At 38.3% G+C, this 24985-nt stretch overlaps 1 protein-coding gene across 1 annotated transcript; it reads right to left on the bottom strand.

Moving 5' to 3' along the window:
- Positions 1-371: 371 nt before the first annotated feature.
- On the bottom strand, positions 372-24978 carry LOC137040784 (GTPase IMAP family member 8-like). The gene is made up of 4 exons (XM_067416556.1): positions 24975-24978; positions 23504-24865; positions 21050-22820; positions 372-552 (listed from the first exon to the last, which is right to left on the bottom strand). Exons 1-4 carry the CDS (start codon positions 24976-24978, stop codon positions 372-374), a joined length of 3318 nt encoding a protein of 1105 aa, XP_067272657.1.
- Positions 24979-24985: the final 7 nt, after the last annotated feature.

Consider the following 24985-nt stretch of genomic DNA (forward strand, 5'->3'; position numbering starts at 1 on the left):
TGACTTTAGGAGGGTTTTCACAGACAGGGTCACATATAAGGCCTCCCCTCTGGCTCCAATAGGATCTTCAGATCACTGTACTATTAATCTCATCCCGGTGTACAGAATTAAACTCAAAAGGGGGGAAGTTAAAACCAGAGAGATTGAGGGGAGTGCATGCCCACTGGTAGTGATAACTGTCAGGACAAGCAAATTAAACTTGAAAAGGCTACACCATTCCCCCTCTGGTCACACTGGATTGTCAGTGACAGCACTCCCTACGGTCATAGCCCAAGCTATAAGCCTCAACAGAAACCTTAATGCATATGCATGAGGTCCTACCCAGACTGCTCAAAGGCCTGGGACCAACTTCTTCAACAGAAGGGGTCCCTTCAAGGGAATGTGGCCAGGGGGCCGAGGGCACCCCGGCCAGTCACTATTCTGAAAAACCTTTCCTGCATGCCACCAGGGAGGCCTGACCTGGTGTCACTTCTGCGGGACACTTCGGCCTGGCTAACCCTGTCTGTTTGAAACACAGCCTCTGGGAAATTGCCTTCTGATGAGGCATCCAGACTGTGGGACAGCAATATTGCTGACTGCCAGATCATTTAGAGTCGCCTTTATGGAGGCCTAGTGAGGCCTACCACCTAAAAGCCAGCCCTCAGGGAGGCCTGGTGAGGCCTACTACCTGGCAGCAATGCATTCTGACTTCCCAAGCAGCCGAGTTTACCTTCCGGGAGGCCTGATGAGGCTTACCACCTGATAACCTGCCTCAAGGGAGGCCTGACCTGGTGCCCTATATCTTTGGCAGCTCGGTTTGACCCTGTCTGTTCAGGAAAACAGTCTCCGGACACTGCCTCGGTGAGGCATCCAGACTGAGGGACTAAAACATTTTTAACTTTCATTATTCAAATCAATTGACTGATTGTTAGGCTGCATTAACTAGGTCAGCCGGAACCGGGAACACTTCCCATAACACCTGATGTACTCGTTACATCATAAAAAGAGTGGCATCTACACTAATGTTAGTCTCTCTGTTTATCCCGAGGTTTATCCCGGATCTGGACCCTGTCCGAATCGGATGGTGGACCTGCCTGGACATGACAAGCTCATCCTGGAGTGTCTGCTGAGCCGTGTCAAATGGTGTCTCCTATGAATTTGCCTCACCGGCACGACATACTCAAAACCCGTCTCAGGCGCAATAATTCCGATCTTTCATGTATTCATACTCTTGTGTAATCGACGCCCCATCCTAAATAAACCTGTCTCTTGCGTGATACCCTGAAATTTTGAATATTCCGATCTAATATGATTTCTGACCTGTAAGGTTGCCAGAATAATAATCATACACGGTGTGTTAATAGGCCAGAGGAGAACTGGCACCCCGACTGAGTCTGGTTTCTCCCAAGGTTTATTTTTCTCCATTATGCCCTGATGGAGTTTTGGTTCCTTGCCACTGTCGCCTTTGGCTTGGCTTGCTCAGTTGGGGACACTAAAAATATGATTTAAGTTATTCAACTTATTATACAAATAAAATGTATGAATTAGGTCTTCTTTAATTCTATAAACTATAATACTGATATGCCAACATTGTCGCTCTATGATAAATTAAAATAAGCTGATAACATCACTGTTTACTCCAGGACGACTGTACAGCCAAATCTAATTTTGTCGCAATATTATCCTGTTTGACACTGTGAAGCTGCTTTGACACAATCGTGATTGTAAAAGCGCTATATAAATAAAGTTGATTGATTGATGTACTATGAAATACAGGCATGCAAAAACATCATACTTAAGTTCTCAAAAATACTATATATATATATATATATATATATATATATATATATATATATATATATATATATATATATTTACAAAATGAATAACCTTGTCAAATGACTATCGCCTTTACTTATATGGTGGAAAAGGTGACGTTTGATTGAAGGATCAAGTAAACGATCTGTAAACAACGTATCTACAGTTGTATTTTTAATACAAAATAATATGAACCTTTGTCATTAGACACACTATTTAGTTTTGTATGGTACTTGGTGTTTCCTATTGTTACTGTACTAGCATGTTGCCTTATCTAGACAATGCGGTCTCTCTAAGAATCGTTCAATTTAATCAATCAAGGCGGTTGACTGAAACCTGGCAGTCCTTCTCAGACCGAATCTCAGAGACGGGTATCCCAGAGAGCAATACTCAGCGTATCGCTTTACAACCCTTGCTAGCGAGGGGAGTCTAACTGCTCAATACAAGGATCTACAAAGCACTTATGTTTCAAAGCACTAAGGAAGCCGGACCGGCCTATGGATTGATCTATCAGGGAGGCCTCACAAGAGGCCTGCCACCGTCTGATCAGACTCAGGTGGCTGTGTGCTCATAAAACAACCCTCAGTGAAGGTTCAAAGGTTCTAATTCCATAAAGAACTGGTAATGGAAGTGTCTAATCTTTGGAACTTTGTCTTTAAGGAGGCCCAGAGAGACATACTACCTAATAGCAAGTTTTCAAGGAGGCCCAGAGAGACATACTACCTAATAGCAAGTTTTCAAGGAGGCCTAAGATGGGCCTACCACTTGATAGTAATTCATGCGGACTGCCAGAGCATCCAGACTCGCCTTTATGGAGGCCTAGAGAAGCCTGCCACCATAAAGCAAGCCCTCAGGGAGGCCTAGTGAGGCCTACTACCTGCAGGCAATGTATGCTTGTATCGCAATGTATCGTCTTGTTTGCAAGGCGCCCTTATATACTTCCTGGTTGCACATTGATGATGTCATGGGCTGTCGCCGGTCAATAGGATTGACGTGATTCGATAGTAGCTTCAGACACCTGTCACGCTTGAGGCGTTCCCCGTAGCATGGGAGACGCAGTGCGAGTTCCCTTTCGAAAGGGAACAGTGCTCTCACCGACTGAAATCGAGATGTGCCAGATGATGACCGGACTGGTGCATGTTCGCTGGTGTGGGAAGAAGTTACTGCTGGTCTGATGTCCCACGGGTATACCTCATTCCAAAGATATCACATTTGTAATTTCTTTACAACACACACACACACACACACACACACACTAGGTTCGTCAGCGGCTGTGCGGATATTCGTTTTTTGCAGTTTCATGCGCAATGTGCTCAAATATAGTTTTTTTTTAATTTATTAATAAAAGTGCCTAATATGGAGGGGAGGTCTCTCTCGCTTTGGTCTGTCTATTGAGAAGACAAACCAATGAGGGGCCAGTCAGTGGCAAATAAATAAATAACCTATAGGCCCCAAAGTGCGTCGGCCCACCGAGAAAATGCCCGGGATGCCAAATTACCAGTCCAGCCCTGGGTGTAGTATAAGTAGGTAATTCAGCCTTTCTAAACCCCATCTATCCACATGTTGGACAAGTTTGAAGGAAGAAACAAAAGCCAGAGGTGTAGAATATTAATGTTCTTTATTATCGATCAGTAGAGAACTAACCCTTTAACATCCATCTTAAATCAGAATAATGGATTAAGAAATGTCAGATTATGCATAACATGAGTAGCAAACTCAGGCATTTTTAATTTCTTAGTTGAATTTTACTTTAAAGATTTAAATGTAAGATGTAATGTAAGAGAAAATAAATTTTGTATGATTACTTGCAAACTGATTTTAACTACGCAACTGAAGTCAACTTATTTAAGTTGTTGATTGATGTAATTTGCTACTAGCACATTTCCTGCAAGTAGTAATTTCTCTGTTGCATTTCCGTTGTAACAGCGATCTGATTTACATATTATAGCAATGCAAACCAATTGCCTTAAAAACCAAGTAGATGTTACTCAAGAAAATAAAGTGCTTCAATAGTCAAGCTAGTTATAGCCAGGGCTCGAAGTTAACTTTTTTTTTTTACTTGGTAGCACCGGTACTCCCAACTTATATTGTATAAACTATTGGCTGATTCAGAGGTTGGGGGCGACCATTTTGCATTAACATCACTGTAGTCCTTAGTTTGCAACACACTTGTGCCACCTCAGTCAGCACTTAAGAACGTTTCCTACTTGTTATAGAGGTAGCAAATTCTGCATCACTTAAGGTTCCTAAGAGCTCAGTGGCCTCCATAATCCTTAAATGGAAGATGTTTGGGATGACCAGAACCCTTCCTTGAGCTGGCCTGGGGCCCCAAGACAACGACAGGTTAAGAATAAAATGCAATGACAAACTGTGTGAGCGCCCCTTTGATAGTCAATGCAGTAAAGTGCAATGACACTGTTATCAAGAGGGGGCTTCTCAGACGTCGTTGACAGCAGCCAGCCAACCACGTGATCTCTGCCGGCAAAATACAAAACCTCCTCGGCAGTCATCATGAAGCGAAATTATGCTTTAGGAAGCCAGAAAAGAAAAAAGAGAAAGGTAGAGGAGGATAAACAAAAAAACAAGATAGTGGTAAGTGATAAATCACACTGGATAAAATAGCTCTACTTGTACAACAATTGTGTAATTTTGCAGCAGGTAGCCTAGCAAAAATATTTTTATGTTAGCTAACGTTACCTGCCTGACGGAAAATGCTGCTTGTAACGAACAGTTACTGCAACCTTTTTTCCGAACGGACGGAATATGGTTACATACTGTAATATGTTTTTAACGGGATAAGGAAGACTGGTTATCATATTTAATGACATGACATTGCTATAGCTTTGTAATAGGTTTTGATGAAAGTGGCATAACATGCTATACTAACTATTATTTATGCTATGTTAAAATAATATGGCATAGTTATTAGGCTATATTAACTATTATTATAAACATTTAACCAGAAAGAGGCAGATGAACATGATTTTTTTTCATAGCTTATCTTATGTGCTAGTGTCAGAATATATGCTAGTGACAGTTTATGCAAATATATATATATACTGTAAAAAAATAGTTGGTTTTTGTTGATTTAACTTAAAAAAAGTAAGTTAAAAAAAGAGTTTATAGAAATTTAAATTTTGAGTTGATACAATAAAGGAAATTTGTTTAATAAATAGAAGCTCAAAATATTATTGTATCTGAACCACATAATTTGTTTTATAAATTATGAAAATAGCACTATTTGGCATGTTTCACTGCGTCATCAGAAATAAAACACACACAATTACCCAATATGCTTACAACATCTTTGAATAATATTTTAATAAAGGTTGTCGAATCTCAAAAAATGTTCATTGTATTAACTCACAATTTTAATTTCAGTGAACTCAAAATTTTAAGGCAACCAGGTAACTTTTTTTCTAAATAATTTTTTACTGTGTATATATATTAGAGTGCGGATCGGGCCGCATTTTTCTGTCCGAGCCCGGCCCGCGTCCGACAGAGCAGTAACCAGAGGTGTGGACTCGAGTCATGTGACTTGGACTCGAGTCAGACTCGAGTCATGAATTTGATGACTTTGGACTCGACTCGACAAAATGCACAAAGACTTGCAACTCGACTTGGACTTTAACATCAATGACTCGTGACTTCACTTGGACTTGAGCCTTATGACTCGAGAAGACTTGCTACTTTTTGGCAATTTTTCTTTCACACGGCCGCGCTGCTCTCAGTGAAAAAAAGCTGCACCTGTATGCTTGCAGAGAGCACGCGCGCTGCCAGCACGAGTCACGTCATCCAATCACTGTAGTCCCACGTTGGTTTGATTCGAAAGTATCCATAGCTACCAAGTCCGCGTATAACACGTGACTCTGGGCTTCTTTTTTTGGCAAGTCGCGGCAAAAAACCTCGAGTTGCGGGTCGCGGTTTTTTTGGGCTTATTTAAAAAAATGTGGTTCCTTGTTAGGAAAATATGACAAGCAACTTCGTTTCTTTACATTTATGGTCGCTGTTTTGTCCAAATACATTGCCTGACACTGTCTTCTCACAGCTAATAGCCATAGTGCAACGATACAAGTGCTGTATTCATTCGTCCTCATACATCCCGCCTCCTTCCCTTCTTTGAAGAAAAATTGCGTTCAACGTGCAGGCATGTGATGTGATGTTATAAATGTAATGATAGTTCGTTGACGTAAATAGACGAATACATTTTTTTTACAAACAATGCAACCAACAGAGATATACCGAGATGGAGAGGAAACAGGGAGGTAAGCCACCTAATTTAATCTTAAAAATATTTTTATAATGTAGGCTATTTATTATGACTATTATTATTTGGCTATTATAAAAATAAATAATAAAAAAAGTAGGGATGCACGATATTATCGGCACGACATCGGAATCGGCCGATAAACGCTTAAAATATAAAAATCGGCATCGGCCGATATGAAAACATTATGCCGATATGCCTTGCCGATATGATAACGTGTTGATATGCGCCTGCAATAACTCACGTGTGCAAGGAGTGCTACAGCGATAAGACCATGTCAGCACTGCAGTCATTCTTCAAGTGAAAACAAGAAAATTACATTGCATGTACAGTGATTTATATTGGCTGTTTTTAAATGCTGCCTTGAATTTCTGAATGCACGTACAGAAGGACGTGACCGTCAGCAGCAGATTTGCCAGTTTTCACAACAAAACTAGCCCAAAACAAGCCCAATCGCGTCTCTCCACTCTCTTGCGCGTGCGGCAGCCTCCACAGCAGCAGAAGCTCCTCCAGGTCCTAGTGCCCTCCTTCTAGACCGCTATATATTTATACATGTAGTGGGTGCGCTGTTGTTACACTAATACAATGAAAAGTAGAATACACAAATAAATTTAAGTGACTTCTTGTTCTGGATAAATAAAAAAGTAATGATGTCATAAATCACAAGCATGACACTTGTAAATTAAATACTTTTATATACAGTGTATTAATCTGTAATAAAATTTTACGAAATCAATCAATCAATCAACTTTATTTATATAGCGCTTTTACAATCACGATTGTGTCAAAGCAGCTTCACAGTGTCAAACAGGATAATATTGCGACAAAATTAGATTTGGCTGTACAGTCGTACTGGAGAAAACAGTGATGTTATCAGCTTAGTTTAATTTATCATATAGCAACAATGTTGGCAGATCAGTATTATAGTTTATAGAATTAAATAAGACCTAATTCATACATTTTATTTGTATAATAAGTTGAATAACTTTAATCATATTTTTAGTGTCCCCAACTGAGCAAGCCAAGCCAAAGGCGACAGTGGCAAGGAACCAAAACTCCATCAGGGCGTAATGGAGAAAAATAAACCTTGGGAGAAACCAGACTCAGTCGGGGTGCCAGTTCTCCTCTGGCCTATTATCACACCGTGTAAGATTATTATTCTGGCAACCTTAACTGGCCAGAAATCATATTAGATTGGAATATTCAAAATTTCAGGGTATCACGGAAGAGACAGATTTATTTGGAAATAAATGATGGGATGGCGCGTCGATTACACAAGAGTATGAATACATGAAAGATCGGAATTATTGCGCCGAAGACGGGTTTTGAGTATGTCGTGCCAGTGAGGCAAATTCAGAGGAGACACCATTTGACACGGCTCAGCAAACACTCCAGGATGAGCTGGTCATGTCCAGGCAGGTCCACCATCCGATCCGGACAGGGCCCAGATCCGGGATAAACCTCGGGATAAACAGAGAGACTAACATTAGCGTAGATGCCACTCTTTTTATGATGTAACGAGTACATCAGGTGTTATGGGAAGTGTTCCCGGTTCCGGCTGACCTAGTTAATGCAGCCTAACAATCAGTCAATTGAATTGAATAATAAAAATTTACAAATGTTCTATGTGTATGCCATAGTAAAGAGATGTGTTTTTAGTCTAGATTTAAACTGACAGAGTGTGTCTGCTTCCCGAACAATGCTAGGAAGACTATTCCACAGTTTAGGAGCTAAATAGGAAAAGGATCGACCGCCTGCAGTTGATTTAGATATTCTAGGTATTATCAACTGGCCAGAGTTTTGAGACCGCAATAGACGTGATGGAGTATAATGCGTTAAGAGCTCGCTTAAGTACCGGGGAGCTAAACTATTTAGTGCTTTGTAAGTAATAAGCAAGATTTTAAAATGTATGCGATGTTTAATAGGGAGCCAGTGCAGTGTTGACAGAACTGGACTAATATGATCATACTTCCTGGTTCTAGTAAGAACTCTAGCTGCTGCATTTTGGACTAGCTGGAGTTTGTTTATTAAGCGAGCAGGGCAACCACCCAGTAGAGCATTACAATAATCTAGCCTTGAGCTCATGAACGCATGTACTAACTGTTCAGCATTTTGCATTGAAAGCATGTGCCGTAATTTAGATATATTTTTAAGATGATAAAATGCGGTTTTACAGATGCTAGAAACGTGGCTTTCAAATGAAAGATTGGTATCAAAGAGCACACCCAGGTTCCTCACTGACGACGAGGGCTTGACAGAGCAGTCATCAAGTGTTAGACAGAATTCTCGGTTACTACTTGTGGAGCTTTTCTGTCCAATAATTAAAAATACAGTTTTATCTGAATTAAGTTGCAGGAAATTACTATTCATCCAATTTTTTATATCAGCTATGCATTCCGTTAATCTTGTGAATTGGTAGGTTTCGTCAGGGCGTGAGGAAATATAGAGCTGAGTATCGTCAGCATAACAATGAAAACTAACGCCATGCTTCCTAATGATATCTCCCAGTGGAGCAGATACAGGGTCAAGAGCAACGGTCCTAACACTGAGCCTTGCGGTACTCCATACTGAACTTGTGATTGGTGTGACATCTCTTCATTTACTGCTACAAACTGATAACGGTCAGATAAGTACGATTTAAACCATGCCAAAGCAGTTCCAGTAATGCCAACATAATTTTCGATTCTATTCAGAAGAATATTGTGATCGATAGTATCGAACGCAGCGCTAAGATCGAGTAACACTAATAGAGAGATACAACCACGATCAGATGATAAGAGTAAATCATTTGTAACTCTAATTAGAGCAGTCTCAGTGCTATGATACGGTCTAAATCCTGACTGGAAATCCTCACATATACCATTTCTTTCTAAGAAGGAACATAATTGTGAAGACACGGCCTTTTCTAGTATTTTTGATAGAAACGGTAGATTCGAGATTGGCCTGTAATTGACTAATTCTTTAGGATCAAGTTGCGTTTTTTTAATAAGTGGTTTAATTATAGCCAACTTAAAAGTTTTCGGTACATACCCTAATGTCAAAGATGAATTAATGATATTAAGCAGAGGATCTATGACCTCTGGAAGTATCTCTTTTAATAGCCTAGTCGGTATAGGGTCAAGCATACATGTTGTTGATTTTGATGATTTTACAAGTTTAGCCAATTCTTCTCCTCCTATAGTAGTGAATGAGTGTAATTTTTCCTCAGTGACACTACAGAGCTCTGTCTGAAGTGATACTGTAATAGACGGCTGCATGGTTATAATTTTATTCCTAATATTATCAATCTTACTAGTAAAGAAGTTCATAAAGTCATTACTGCTGTGTTGTTTACAAACATCTGAAGCTGAAGCTTTATTTTTTGATAATTTAGCTACTGTATCGAATAAATACTTAGGGTTGTGTTTGTTTTCTTCTAAAAGAGTTGAGAAATAAGCAGATCTAGCAGTTTTTATGGCCTTTCTGTATGCAATCATGCTCTCTTTCCACAAATTGCGAAAAACCTCCAGTTTTGTTTTCTTCCAGCTGCGCTCCATTTTTCTGGCTGCTGTTTTAAGGGCCCGAGTGTGCTCGTTGTACCACGGCGTTGGATTATTTGCTTTAATCTTCTTTAAGCGCCGGGGAGCAACTATGTCTAAAGTGGTAGTAAAGAGAGAGTCAATAGTTTCGGTTGCAGCATCAAGTTCCTCTTGGCTATCTGTAATGCTGAGGAGATGGAACTGATGAGGAAGATTATGTACAAAGCAATCTTTAGTCGCAGCGGTTATTGTCCTGCCATATTTGAAGCGAGGGGATGGCTTTGCAGCCTTAGGTAAATTAAGTATACATGATATTAGGTAATGATCTGAGATGTCATCGCTCTGCTGCAGAATTTTAACAGTATCAACATTTATTCCATGTGACATTATTAGATCTAAAGTATGATTAAGGCGATGAGTGGGTCCCGATACGTGTTGTCTAACTCCAATAGAGTTTAGAATGTCTCTAAATGCCAATCCCAATGCGTCTTTTTCATTGTCTACGTGGATATTAAAATCCCCAACAATTAGTACTTTATCTACAGCTAATACTAACTCCGATACAAAACCAGCAAATTCTTTAAATAAAGTCTGTATTGTACCCTGGTGGCCTGTATACAGTAGCCAACACAAATGTCAAACGGGATTTATCATTTACACTACACAGTGTTACATAAAGCACCAAAACTTCAAAGGAATTATATTTGAAACTAGACTTCTGAGTAATACTGAAAATATTATTATAAATTATAGCAACACCTAGGGCTGGACGATATGGCCAAAATTCATATCACGATATTTTTCTTAATTTCGGTCGATACGATATAATTCCGATATCGATATGAACTATATAAAAGCTTTAGAAAAAACTACTAAGAACTGCCACAAAGGATGTCTGTACCTACAAACTTCTGAAAAATGTATTGGCCAAGTCTATGAATAGTCCTCCTATAAAACTATATAATATTTTAGAAATAAAACCAGTACAAATAAATTAATGTTCACCTTTTATTTGTATTTAGCCTTTATATGAAAAAGAAATGTGATAACATCAAATAACTCTCACTTTATTAATATTAATATCTTTAAGTTTAAACTACAACATAGGCTGATTATATTATTCTTAATAAAAGTGCTTCAGCCAGGATTCAGCGCTCCTATGCCGCAGACGCAGTTTATTGAGCATTTTCTTTCAAGTTTTAAATTTCAATGAAGAACAATTCATAGCGCTCTATTTTCTATTTATGCAAAACTATAGCATATATTTAATGCTGCATTTATTTAATTAAAAATGCAGTAAAAAACGTAATACAGTGAAATATTATTCTGATCTACATCATCTGTTCACTACGTGAATATATAGTAAAGTGTCATTTATTTCTGTGATCAAAGCTGAGTTTATCATCATTACTCCAGTCTTCAGTGTCACTCATCATTCTCATATTAGGATTTGATGCTCAACAAACATTTATGATTATTATCAGTGTTGAAAACAGTTTTGTTGCTCGTGATGCTCCTTCATTGCTTTCATATATTGTCGCAATCGTCTGACTGTCGTCGTCACCTTTCAGCTCATAACGATTGTTTTCCTTCAGCTGCAGCTCCAGCGCGACAGTAAGTTTCTACGAATCCACTTTTGGACTTTCTGTGAGAGCGCCCTCCTCATATTAGATACGAATAAAATGACAGGTCATGCATAGATTATTTTTTGTCTCTGAATTTAAATCTTGATGTATTCACGTTGGTTTCTATGTATACACTTGCCCGTGATCTCACGAAGCGCGCAATCAACCGAGGTTAGAGAAAGCGGTCTTTAGCGTCTCTTGCCCGCCCTCGCTCCAGGTAACGCCGTTTCGAATCCCGCTCGGAGCGGGTCGACTAGGACCGGTGAGACCCAGTAAAAGTGCGGGGGATAAAAATACACTTTATTAAAAGTGCGGGGGACACGCCGACACTTCCACCCCACTGAATTCTTTCTCCTTACTTGTGGAAGTTCGTTCAGTCACATTTGTGTTGCGGTCAGGGAAACTCTTTTTGTAGCTAAAACTTGCCGAGTTGGCTCTATCAGCCTACCACTGCTGAGCACTGACTGCGTTTCTGTGGTGTACGTCATCGCGCAAGTAGCCAATCATGTTCTGCTCTTTCTGACGGCTGCCCCCTGAACGTCAGTCAGTGAGGAATGCTGTAATATATATATATCGAAATATCGGAAATGTGTTTAAAAATCATATCACCGTTATTGAAAAAAGTTATATCGCGATATATATTGATATTGAATTATTGTCCAGCCCTAGCAACACCTCCCCCTTTACCTTTCAGACGTGGCTCATGTTTGTAACAATAATCTCGGGGGGTGCACTCATTTAAAGTAATGTAATCGTCAGGTTTTAGCCAGGTTTCTGTCAAGCACAGCACATCTAAGTTATGATCTATAATCATATCATTGACAACAAACGTTTTTGGCGAAAGGGATCGAATATTCAGCAACCCGAGCTTTATCAATTGTTCATCCGTATTATATCTGTTGTTTATTTGTTGGACATCAATTAAATTTTTACTGTTGAATGGTTTTGATGGTTTTTTGTATTTACTAATTCGGGGAACAGACACAGTCTCTATTTGATAATATCTAGGTGAAAGAGTCTCTATGTGCTGGGATTTAGCTGACTTTGGTGACGTGAGACAGCTAGCAGACGGTTGGTTTAGCCAGTTTGTCTGCTTCCTGACCTGGGCCCCAGTGAGTCAAGGTTTAGCTCTAAGACTATGTGCCAAATTACTAGAGAGAAGAGCAGCACCAGCCCAGGAGGGATGAATGCCGTCTATCTTCAACAGGTCAGGTCTGCCCCAAAAACTTTTCCAATTGTCTATGAACCCTATGTTATTTTGCAGACACCACTTAGACAACCAGCCATTGAGTGATGATAATCTGCTAACTATTTCATCACTCCTTTTCGCAGGGAGAGGACCAGAGAAAACTACGGCTCTTGACAGCGTACTTGCGAGTTTACACACCTCTTTAATGTTAATTTTGGTGATCTCCGACTGGCGAAGTCGAACATCATTAGTGCCAACGTGAATAATAATCTTAGAGAATTTACGATTAGCTTTAGCCAGCACTTTTAAATTTGCTTTGATGTCAGGCGCTCTGGCTCCCGGTAAACATGTGACTATGGTGGCTGGTGTCTCTATTTTCACATTCCGTGTAATAGAATCGCCAATAACTAGGGCACTTTCAACAGGATCCTCAGTGGGTGCGTCACTGAGTGGGGAGAACCTGTTTGATGTTCTAATCAGAACAGAAGAGTGGTTTTTTGATCCACGACTATGCTTTCTCATCGTCACCCAGCCCTGCTGCGCGGGCTCAGCCGGAACCAAACAATGAGTGTTCACTAAGCTAGTCGCATCCAAAGCAGTATCTAAAGCTGGTACATTCTCACTACTCTCACATAAAGCTTGGATGCGTGTCTCTAAATCTGAAATCTTCTCCGTCAGCCTGATTAATTCCTTACATTTATCACATGTGAAGCCCTGTTCGCCAACGGAGATAGATATGCTAAACATGTAGCATGCAGTGCAAGTGACAATGACAGGAGAAGAAGACATGGCTTACCGTATTTGTTGATGAATCCAAAACTTACCACAGTTGTCTGATGGAGTCTTTTTAATAATCCAACTCACCACAGTTGTCTAAAGAACTCAGAAAACAGGAGACCCGGATACTGGGATGGAAAGCTACCAGGCTAACGAAAAGCTAACGTGTGGTAGTGATTTAGATTAAAAGCTAGTAATGTCAAATTTAAATTGATAGGCTATATTAAACACTATATGGTGATGAGTAAGTTATATTTAGCAGTGTAGATTACAAAGAAAATATATCAAATAGAGATTCAAACACAGCTATACAGAGCTACAAACACTGTGGTGGCAGCAGCAGCAGCAGACAGACAGACAGGAGCAATCGATCAGGAACAATCAATCAGCCAGAAGCAAGCACCCAATCCACTAGTGCCGAAATGGATGATGAAAAATAATCCAAGGAGCTCTACAATAATTGTAGAATTAAAAGACAGCATCAATGGATGTCATGCCACCCCCACTTCATGTGCACAAACGTTAAATCCAAAAATACAATATTTAGGTTACAGCTGCATCTGGGGTGAAAAATTACTGACTTTATTACTGTTATTTTCAGAGCTTTTAATATACTCTTATCATAAAAAGAACTTTATTAACATTTATTTATCTTCAACAAGAATCCTTTTAGTAAGGATACCTCAGAAATCTGAAACCAGAATCAAAATAGTGTTGTTTCCAAACAAAGGGAAAAAATAAACATATATCGGTATCGGCATCGGCCAAAATGAGCTGAAAAATATCGGCATATCGGATATCGGCAAAAATCCAATATCGTGCATCCCTAAAAAAAAGTATATGCTACTAATAATAACAGTAGGTATGGTTCGAATGTATATTATTATAAACATGTCTCTATATTGCAGCGCTCTCAGTGTTTTCCTGGGCACCAACTCCCAATCATAGACTGTAAAAAAAAGTGCATAATAATCCTAAATAGTATCTATGTGACATTAGTAATTTTCAACACTCTTTAGGGCAGATTGCACATTGAGATGCAGGGCTTATCCTTTTTACGGTTTATAGTGTGCATGTTCACCACTGCTCCTTATATGTGTGCAATAACTCCGACTGGAGTTACCATAATCCTTCACGCCACTTTTTCTCTTTTTCCATCTCCAAACCTCTTCTGTTCACAGTTTATTGCAACTTGAAGAATTTTGTAAAATCCCATCTGTATTTGTTTTTTAAACTCCACGAGATTTCAATCTAATATGTTGCAGGCACATTTATTGATACATTATCAATCATAAATTATACTGATGATAATAAATAATATAATAATATTGGGCTTGTTTTGGGCCCCCCACCCCTCTAGGTATTCTTCATACCTGAGAAGAATATGAAACAGATGTCAGAAAATCCTTTATAGCCTCACATGTTGTATTTGAACTCTTTACTCATATCAATGTTGTTGTGTTAATATTCATTGTCTTATACACTACGGTATACGATAATATTTCAGTTTCAGTGTATGCAATATTAAGAATATTTTCACTGCTTCAAAAGGCATAAGAAAGCCCTTTCCCTCCAGAAACTGAAGTCATATGCTTTGCCATGGCAAGCTGGGATAAAAAGTATAGCAAAACAAAATAATTGAATAAATTAAATTATTAAAGTAAACCAAATTAAACCAAAAATAGGCTAAACAGTATTCCCATAATGGCCTTAAGTTTAGGCTAAAAGGACCCATATCTATGTGAAAGTCGAACTGTTTTGCAATATGAGGTCAACACAATACAGGACTGAAGCTGCTGTGCATTGTTCTAGTGCAATATGCTGTTGAAATACAAGCATTTTCTGTGAAAATTTACATTTTCTGTTTTTTTAATGTATTTGCTTAATGTCATTGTATAAAAAGAGGTTTAAATAAATACAAATCTTACAGACATACATAATTTGTATAATTTTTATTTTTGTGGTAAGATGACTTGAAATGACTCGAAACTAAAATGGTAGGACTTTGGACTCGACTTGAGACTTGTTGGCTTTGACTTCTGACTCGACTCGAGACTTGACTCATCTTTGACTCGACTTGACTCGGGACTCGAGGGCAAAGACTTGAGACTTACTTGTGACTTGCATAACAATGACTTTGTCCCACCTCTGGCAGTAACCGAACCCGACCCGAGCCCAACAGTTAAAATCTATTTTTTTTTCCTCATATACTAATGACACGCACGTTTGTTTGTGTGGAAAGCCCGCTTTTATTAAGCAACTGTAGGAAGGCATTCTGAAATGTTTACAGACGAGCGCATCAGCACGAGCACACGGGGCATCAAACCTTACACAGAGCCCAATCAAATAGCCAACTGAAATTAAATGAACAAAGGTCTGCTAAAAATGGCCCAAGCTAACAGAACAAAACATTAACGTAACACAATTGAAATGCTTATCGAAATAAAAGCCATCATCTTACCAATTTTCTCAAACTGTATGGTTCCTAAACTGCAACATGGGATCTATTTACATAATCAAAGTTTAGGCTAATCGAGGTTTTATGCAGAAAAAGGATTGCATCAACTGTGGATCAATGTTCAATGACGAGGATGCCGCGGGCGATATGCACTCAAGTGTTGCACGTTGTTGTCACGGCGACATAAACAAATTTCCGCATGCAGGAAGACGGATGTTAGGGTAATATTTTACATTTATTTTAATCACAAAAACAAACCATTGCATCAAGTTAAACAGGCCCATTGGCTACTTGCATAATAAGCCGTTTTAAATTTAAAAGGTTCAATGCCTTATTGCGCTGACGTGACCGAGCCCGACCCGAACGTCATTTCTAAATATCTGTCCGAACCCGGCCTGACCCGTCGGAACCCGTCGGGCTCGGGTCGGGTATCCAACCTCTAATATATATATATATCACGGGTTTAAAAGCGGTTTACTGCTGAACCGCGGGAATTTCTTGCTTTTCAACTACGGTAAAAAAAAATCCATACCGTCCCAGCCCTACATTAGCCTATTATTCTTAATGAAAAACACAGCAAGAAAACAGTACAATGACACACTCCCTTAAATAGGCGCTTGTAATTCGCTTTGAAACCGGATCTTCCGCTATTATCATGTCTGTCAGTCTCTATGGTTTGCTCTCGAGAAGAATTAAATGTTTCTAAACTCTAAACTTTTGTCCCGTTTGCATCTGTATTGTTTTACTACTTACACATTTATTTTAAGTATATGGGACCCAGAAAAAAAAAGTTGTTTGAATTTTGTATTTTTTCATGTCATTAGATTGTTTAGAGCATAAGAAACAAATGGACAGATTATTTTTTTGGAAAATTATATTATATTCATATTTTATGATATGTCCTCTGTAGTTGACACCAGGACTCAGTTGTTAAATTTTTTTAATGAAATGATATTGCATGAATAGGCAAAAACAATGGGATTTATTTTTAATTCACAAATACATTTTTAAGTTTCAGGATTTTTTAAAAACAAACTTTTTTTAAAGATGATTCTGAGCTATGTTATAAAAGATATAACTGAATGCTTTGATATACCGTCTTACTTTATGCAATTTGTGGGTAAAAAGGCCATACTTGGATTTTCCCATTCAATACAATGTATCGGTATATTGCATCTAATTTGCATATTATTGTGTTCTTGGTGCAACATTTAATGAAAAAAAGAAGTGTAATAAGGGGAGTAATAATTGGCAACATTTTCATAATAATATGTAATATTTCATAGGAATATTGATATGTAATTTATTTCCCTATTTACTTGTTGTGTCTCCAAAATGCCTGATAAACATGATTTATGTCCCGGTGTCCTCTACAGTGGACATTTATGAAATCAATGCCCTGTTTTGTAACAAAGAGTCATATTTAGATTAGAAACCCCATAGCATTTTCCTGAGATGTTGATTTATAACAAACAATTAGAAAATTAATCAGATTTAAATTATAATTACAAAATATGATCATATTTCCATAAGAGTGCTAAACAATAATGTCAGCCATTTTTAAAGACCAAGAAGTTGTTGTTGTCCTGGTGAAACCTCCAAACATTTGGTATCTGTGCCAAGCCCTGAATGTGCTCTATAAAGGACATCCTGACTCAAAACTGTGACGTGTGTGATGTCACAGAAACTCACTAAAATATAATGTCCACTACAGTGGACAAAAGTCTATTACTGGGTCCCAGGAGGGGACCCAGTATATATTATATATAATTATATATATATATATATATATATATATATATATTATTTACAATACTCAGCATGGTTTTTTTAGGGGGTTGGGCAACTCCCAGATGAGGAGGGGTCCTGTCCCCCCGAGACCCTGCGATTTACTCCCCTGCCACTACTGAATCACTTTTACTTTCCCACCCCTGCGTTCATCTTCATAAAATGAGTTCAGTTAGAGAACAGACACTACAATTAACCTGAACGTGTGTGTTCAATATAATGTGATTAAGCTGCTGAGGAACTGTCAGCACACACGCAGCAGGAGTTTACACGCATCGTGATGAGAGCTGAGGTAAACGCGGCAGCGCTCGCGGCAGCAGTTCTCAGCGCGTTTTCAGTTCATGCCTTTGGAAGATTAACTTTCATAGTAGGGCTGCACGATTTGGGGAAAATATATAATTGCGATTATTCTGGGTAAAATTGCGATTGCGATTTAAAATGCGATTATTGTTATTATAATTTTTTACAAATGAAAAGTGTGTGTATATAACATATTGTGTTTTTTATATTAATGTGACTAATAATAATTATTATGATTATTATTATACTGCAAAAAATGTTTTTAAAAATAAGAAATAGTACCATTACAATAACATTTTCATAATTACAAATAAATAAAAAGTACGTCAGAATATAACAATTTAATACTAATTATTATTATTATTATTATTATTTTTGTAATATTTTACAGAAAACTTTTTTTTTTAAAACTGCTGGGTTACCTATTAATATGCAGACAGCCTATGACTAAAAACAGTAGAAAGGTCTTTGCCTAAGGAGTTATTCTTAAAGTCTGTCTTTAATATGAAATATGAACCTCTTGTGCATCCACTGTGGGGGAAAAACTCCTGTACATTGAAGAAAACATGGATTGTCCAACAAATTTATAATTTTTTAAGTTTATTAAGTTTTAAAATGTATTAAGCATTATTTTCTTATTATTGATTACCCAAACGTTTTTAATTCATACTGAAAGCCAGAGGGCGCCCTCGAGCGGAAAACACCACCTTTGCCTCAGAGAAGTAATTGACGTTCATTTTCAGGAAATCCACCATGATGTGAAGCTAACGCTGTGTAAACAGAGGATAGAGATGCTTTGATTAAACATGACGACAATAAACACGACTGCAGCTAAATATGGAGTATTTGAGTCCTTTATGCCGTCAAGGTATTTTCATAATAATAAAGTGTATTATAATGCAGTGCTGATTGACATAGAATACTATAAAATAATGCCTCGTCTGCCTCACTCTGATGAGAAGCCACATCAGCTCACACACACTCGACTGACGATATGAACTGAGGTAAAACATGTTATTAAACGTTGTCTTTTGCTGAACAAGTTTATGAGCGCTTCACTAGTTTGTGAACAGTGTTGTGCAAGTTACTTCCAAACTGTAATATATTATAGATTACTTACTACTGCTATTTAAAAGTAATTCATTACATTACAATATTACTGTCTCAGAATTGTAATGCGTTACATTACTCCTGTATTACTTTTGAGTTACTTTCACTAAAATAACTTCAGAAGTAGCTCTTAACATTCTCAAATGTAGGCAGAGAGCATTTTACATCCAGTAGAAGGAGATATAATGAACCATAATGACATGGGCCATCCAGGCTAACAATAGAGAATTGGCAAAAAAGTGAATGCTCAAGACAATGCAAGAAATCATGACGATCCAACTCTGTTATAAGTATTATTTTAGAGGTAAAGTTATTATCTGGCAATATCTGGGAATAGCTTAGGTCTGTTCATAGACACAACAGAACTGTGTAAACTCTAAGTTATGACAATATGCGCATTTGTTATTTTCTTATTGTTGCGACATAGTTGCGAGATAGCCTAGTTATTTCGGTTTTAGAAAAAGGTTGTATTTGACTGCATTTGCATTTGACTAGCCTATACGTTATTGTCCTTATCTCTGATAAACTAAGCAATACGCATCCATCTCGCGAATGTACAGTAGGGATGAGACGGTGGGGACATTTTCCCACCGGTTAATCAAAGTGCGATGACATCACCGGTGTCTGGGCTTTTAAATCACTAACTCTATTTAACCGAAAGGAACATGCGCACCGCCGCTTGGTCATTAATACCGGGAGCGGATGCAAAGCGAGTGCTTTCAATGAATTCCTATAAAAGTTAAGCTTCCATATGAACTGAAAACGCGCCAGTGCGCGCACACCGTGAATGACAGCTCGTTAGTAAACGCGCGCTCTGTGTGCGGCCAAGCAGATTTTTAGTTTCGGTTTAAAATTAGCCTATTATTCTTAATGAAATACACAACACAATGACAAACCCCCTTTATTAGGCGCTTTTACATTTTACTTTTAAACCAAATCTTCCGCGATCATCTGTCAGCTCAAGATCACACGTTCGGCTCATGCTTAGCAGACACCTTCCGTTTTTATTTGAACGGCCTGTTCTCTAACTGAACTAAATTACTTTATTACTATAAAAAATCTAAACGACGGTGTCACGGTGTGCAGTAGTCTTATTCTGTCATCTTCACCCAAGTGTTGTTTATAGGCATTAGGCCTATAGTTTGGCTCAGCAGCGCGCGCCTTCTCTCGTCCGTTCTTCGACGCGCTTGCCGTTGTGCTATTCTTTGAAACGACAGAGCCTTTAAACCTTCTTTAGCCACTTTTCCACTGGCCAGCGCGAGCACAGAGACTGAGATCATGCCTGCGGCACTTCTGTAAAATCCGCAATAAACACGTACGCCTTCACTGGACTATATCACACCATATCCAAAAGTACACCAGCAAGAGGGAGATGAATTGAAGTACTGAATTGAAGGAAAATGAAGTAAATCGCTATACAAAAATATATCAGAAGCTGTCATTTAGTATTTAATTACTAACCTGGACACCACACGCGGCTATTAAATGACCACGAACAGGTGATAACTTGCATTTTTCATGCGTTAATGTATCGCGCCTTTTTTCCTTTTCCTTTTTCGTTTTATTGTATATCTTTTTTTTCGGGGGGGGGGGGGGGGGGGGGGTAACGCACGCGTTACTGGAAATGTACCGAGTAAAATATTACTGAAAACTGATTAGTAATGCCTTACACTACTGCGTTACAGCAAAAAGTAATAAGTTACTGTAATGTATTACTTTTGTAATGCGTTACTCCCAACACTGTTTGTGAAGATGTTTGACTCGTGTTGCTTTTTCAAACGCACGTTATTAACGACTCAAACTCGCAGTCTTTCAGAGCCGCTCTTCGCTAACACACTGGGCATTTATTTATTTAATTTAAATCGCAGCCTTTGAGCTTTCATAATCGCACACGAGCCAAATCGCGATTGCGGTTCGATTTCAATTAATCGTGCAGCCCTATTTCATAGGAATTAACTTGAGAAGATAAAAGAAAGAGAAGATTGAAATAATGTGAAAATACTCCAGGGTTTCTACTATAGAAGCCATTTGCTAATCGCTGAAGTAACCGTCATTGTACATTTTTTGCTTAAATTTTTTAAACATTTTAAGTATTAGTCAGGGGTATTGTTACCCAAACAATTAGGATAAGATCATGAAAACCAGAGCTTTATGGTTTGAAAAAATGAGCAATTAGCATAATATAGTTGTTTAAGCCTCTTCTTGAACTCCTGAACGCACTTATCTCTTCTCTTTATAAAATCATTCAGTTCTTCTTCTTGTTTTCTGGCTTCGTCTCGATGTTTCTTCTTCATCTCCTCGATTTGCTTTTCATTTTTCTTTTTCATTTTCATTTCATCACACTCTTTTTCTTCTTTTTCTATTATTTCTATTTCCTCTCTTTCTCTTCTCTTCATCTCTTCTTCTTGCGCTCGTTGCAGCTCTTCCATCATTTTCTCCAATCTCTTTCTCTTCTCTCTTCGTCTCTCTTTATCCTCTCGTTTTCTTCTGTTCCACTCCTCTTTCCTCTCTCGCTCCAGCTGGTCATAACGTCTTTTCATTTCATTTCTCTCTTCTTCACATTCTCTCTCTTTTTCTTCTCTCTCTCTTATCTGTTTTTCTCTCTCCTCCTCTATCATCTGTTTCTGTTCTTCTCTCTCAGTTTCAAATCTCTCTCTCCTTTTCTCCAGTTCTTCTTGTTTTTCTCTCAGCTGTTCCTTGTGTCTCTCTTTTATCTCTCTTTCCTCTTCCTCTCTTTTTTTCATCTCTTTTTTCTTCTTTTTCTCCCATTCTCTCAGCTGCTTAATTCCGTCTTGTTTCTCTTTGTCATCTTCAGCCTCTTTTATTTTTCTCTTCCATTCTTCTCTCTCTTTGTCTTCTTTTTCCTTCCTCTTTTGTTCCTCTAAATCTCTCTTTTTCATCTCCTCTTCCTGTTTTCTTCTTAACTCTGCCATGATGTGTTCCTGCTCAGTTTTCATCTTTTCTTGACCTTGTTTATATTCTTCTTCTCTCTTCCTATCTTCCTCTTCTCTTTCTTTTTGCTGTTTTTCATACTGTAATCTCTGATTTTTAATCTCTCTCTCCATCTCTTCTACTCTTTGATCATATTCATCTCTTCGCTGTTTTTCCTCTTCTGATTGTTTCTGATCATCCTCCTCTTGTTTCTTATCCTCTTCCTTTTCTTTCTCCTCAATCTTTCTCTTCAGTGTTTTCTCTTTTTCTCTGAACTTGTTCTCAAGCTTCACTCTTTCCTCATCTGTCTTTCTTTTCTTCTCCTTCAGTCTCTCTATCCTGTGTTTAACTTCCATATCATATCTGGCTTTTAATTCTTCAACGTGAGTCTGATTTTTCCTTTTATTCTCTTCTATCATTTCTCTTCTCTGTTCAGTGGAAATCGCTGCCGCCTCAAACATCTCATTAGTGAAGTATTGGCCTTCATTAGATTTCTTCAGCTCTTCTATCATGTTTAAGAGCTCAGTAACTTGTGTCCGATCTTGTGTTTCTGTGTTATTAAAGGCCAGGAATCTGTTTCCACAGTCACTGATCAGTTTCTTGAGTTCCTCATTCTGACTTGTCTCTACATATTGTTTTATTGTTTGTCGTTTCAGATCATCTCCTCCAGTGAAGAGAACAATGCTGAACTTTGCTGCTTTTGGGCCAAAGATCTTCTTTATCATGTCTAAAGTGTCTTGCTTCTCTTGAGTGATTCTTCCCAAACTCACCACAATAATGAACACATGAGGTCCAGGAGCAGAAAGTGAAACACATCTCATCATTTCTTCCTGCACTTTTGCATATTTCTGTGAGGTGTCAATAAATCCTGGAGTATCAACAACAGCGACTGATTTACCATCAACTTCACCAACATCCTTCTGACAAGTATTGGTCAGTTTACTGGCTTCACTGTGGAACTCATCTTTTCCGAGGAAAGTGTTTCCTGTTGCACTCTTTCCATTTCCTTTCCTCCCAAACAGCAAGATTCTCAAACTTCCTGAATCTGGTGGTGAATCTTCTGAAAATTACAATAATAGTTGAGAGATTAACTACAATCAGGATGGGAAATTAGTGCATTGTAAAACATAATTGAATTATTTAGCTGTTCTAACAGCTAACATTGAATTAGAGGTATTAAAAGACCATATGTTATCCAAGTCTCACATCAAGTGCACCGCCATACAGCTGGCAAAGGCAGGACCCCATGGGCAGAGTGTGGCAATAAAGTTTATCTGCTGTATGCAGTCGGCACAGTTAGACCCGATGAGAATTCTATTCAGAAACGTCTATGCGATCGGCTAAAATGACCGAATCTATTAATAATAAAAAAAATCTATTAATAATAAAAATGTATTGAAGAAAAAAAAGTATTGAAGCAATTCAAATTTTGCTAGTATTTTATAAATTTGAATTCTGGAAAAAGTAGCTGGTAAAAATATAAGTGGCTGGTAAAATTGGGCATCCACCAGCCACTGGCTGGGACTCAAAACTCAAAACTAAACTTTAAACTATTTGCGTCAGTCCATCTCAGAGGTTCTCAAACTATTTGGGTCAGCATCCCCTATCCATTATCCAGGACTCTTACCACCCCATTAAATAAATCATCATCATAAATAGATTAGATTAAATACATTTTTGTGAAGGATAAACAATGCAGATTTATTTTTCACAGCCTTCATTGCTCATATTTATGATTCTGACCTTGACTGGATGTGTCTGTATTATCCGTTTCTTCTTCTCTTTGTCGTTCCTGTTGTTTCTGTCTCTCCCATTCCTCTCGTTCTTTCTTCATCTCCTCTCGCATCTCTCTCTCCTGACCCTCAATGTCTTTAATCTCTCTTTTATATTGTTCTTCTCTCTCTCTAAATTCCTCTTCTCTTCTCTTCTTGTCTTTCTCAAGATACATCTGTCTTTCTTTATCCATCTTCCTCTTTACGTTCTTCATCTCTTCCTCATGTCTTAACTGAAGATTTTCTTTCTCTCTCTGTCTTCTTTCTTTCTCTCTTTTAAGTTTCTCATAATATTCATCCCATGTCTCCTTTTCTATTTTTTTCCTTCTCTCATCCTCTTCTTCTCTTCTTTGTCTTTCCTGTTGTTTCTCTCTCTCCCATTCCTCTCGTTCTCTCTTCATCTTCTCTTGCATCTTTCTCTCTTGTTCCTCTCTTTCTTTAATGTCTCTTTTATATCGTTCTTCTCTCTCTCTGAATTCCTCTTCTCGTCTCTTTCTCTCTTGTTCCTCTCTTTCTTTAATGTCTCTTTTATACCTTTCTTCTCTCTCTCTGAATTCCTCCTCTCTTCTCTTTCTCTCTTTGTCTTGATGCAGTTTTTCTTCCTCCATCATCCTCTTTTTCTCTTCTTCATGTTTGTTCTTCAGTTCGTCTTTCTCTGTGTTTAGTTGTTCGACTCTCTGAATCTGAATCGTCATCTGTTGTTCTTGTATTTCTCTTTCCATCTCTCTGAACATCTTACATGAGTAGTAACTGTCTCCGTTTTCTTTCACCATGTGGTCTATCTTCTTCAGTAGATCAGACACTTGTGTTCGGTCTCCAGTCTGTTTATTATTGAACACATGGTATCTGTTTCCACACGCTTTAATCAGATTCATCAGAGGAGATCCAGGTTTTCCCAGCCACTGCTCAATGGATTTATTATCCAGATCATCTCCTCGGGTGAAGAGCACAATGGTGAACTTTAAAGAGTTTTCCCCAAACGTCTCTTGGATGATCTTCACTGATTTTTCCTCTTCTTGAGTGAATCGTCCCACTGGTATCAGCAGGAGAAACACATGAGGTCCAGGCAGGGTCATGGAGATGCAGTTGGTGATTTCTCTCTGGATCTCCTCATTGGTAAGTTCAGTATCAAACAGTCCTGGAGTGTCGATCACAGTCACGTGTCGGCCGTTGGTTTCTGCTGATTCTCTCTGACACTCTTTAGTAATCGACTTTTGAGATGTTTCTGCTGTAAACATGTTTCTTCCTAAGATGGTGTTTCCTGTTGAACTCTTCCCAACTCCAGTTTTTCCCACCAGCACAATCCTCACTTCATCTGCTCTTTCTCTTAAATCTACAGATAATCACATAAAAATGTAAAACATTATATTGCATTTCAAGAAGATTGTCAATCAGGTCATCAGAAAATATTGTATATAATTTTGTGTATAATTTAAAGTTACGCATCATGTGC

Source organism: Pseudorasbora parva, chromosome 14 (genome assembly GCF_024679245.1).
Source record: "Pseudorasbora parva isolate DD20220531a chromosome 14, ASM2467924v1, whole genome shotgun sequence".
Classification (NCBI taxonomy): Eukaryota; Metazoa; Chordata; class Actinopteri; order Cypriniformes; family Gobionidae; genus Pseudorasbora; species Pseudorasbora parva.

Bases quoted from the DNA above. Each gene is read 5' to 3' on its own strand.
- LOC137040784 (XM_067416556.1), bottom strand. The intron at 22,821-23,503 runs GTCAGAATCATA...TGTAATTTTCAG, and splicing joins TACAGACACATCCAGTCAAG to AAGATTCACCACCAGATTCA. The intron at 553-21,049 runs GTGCGTTCAGGA...GCTGTCCCACAG, and splicing joins TTTATAAAGAGAAGAGATAA to TCTGGATGCCTCATCAGAAG.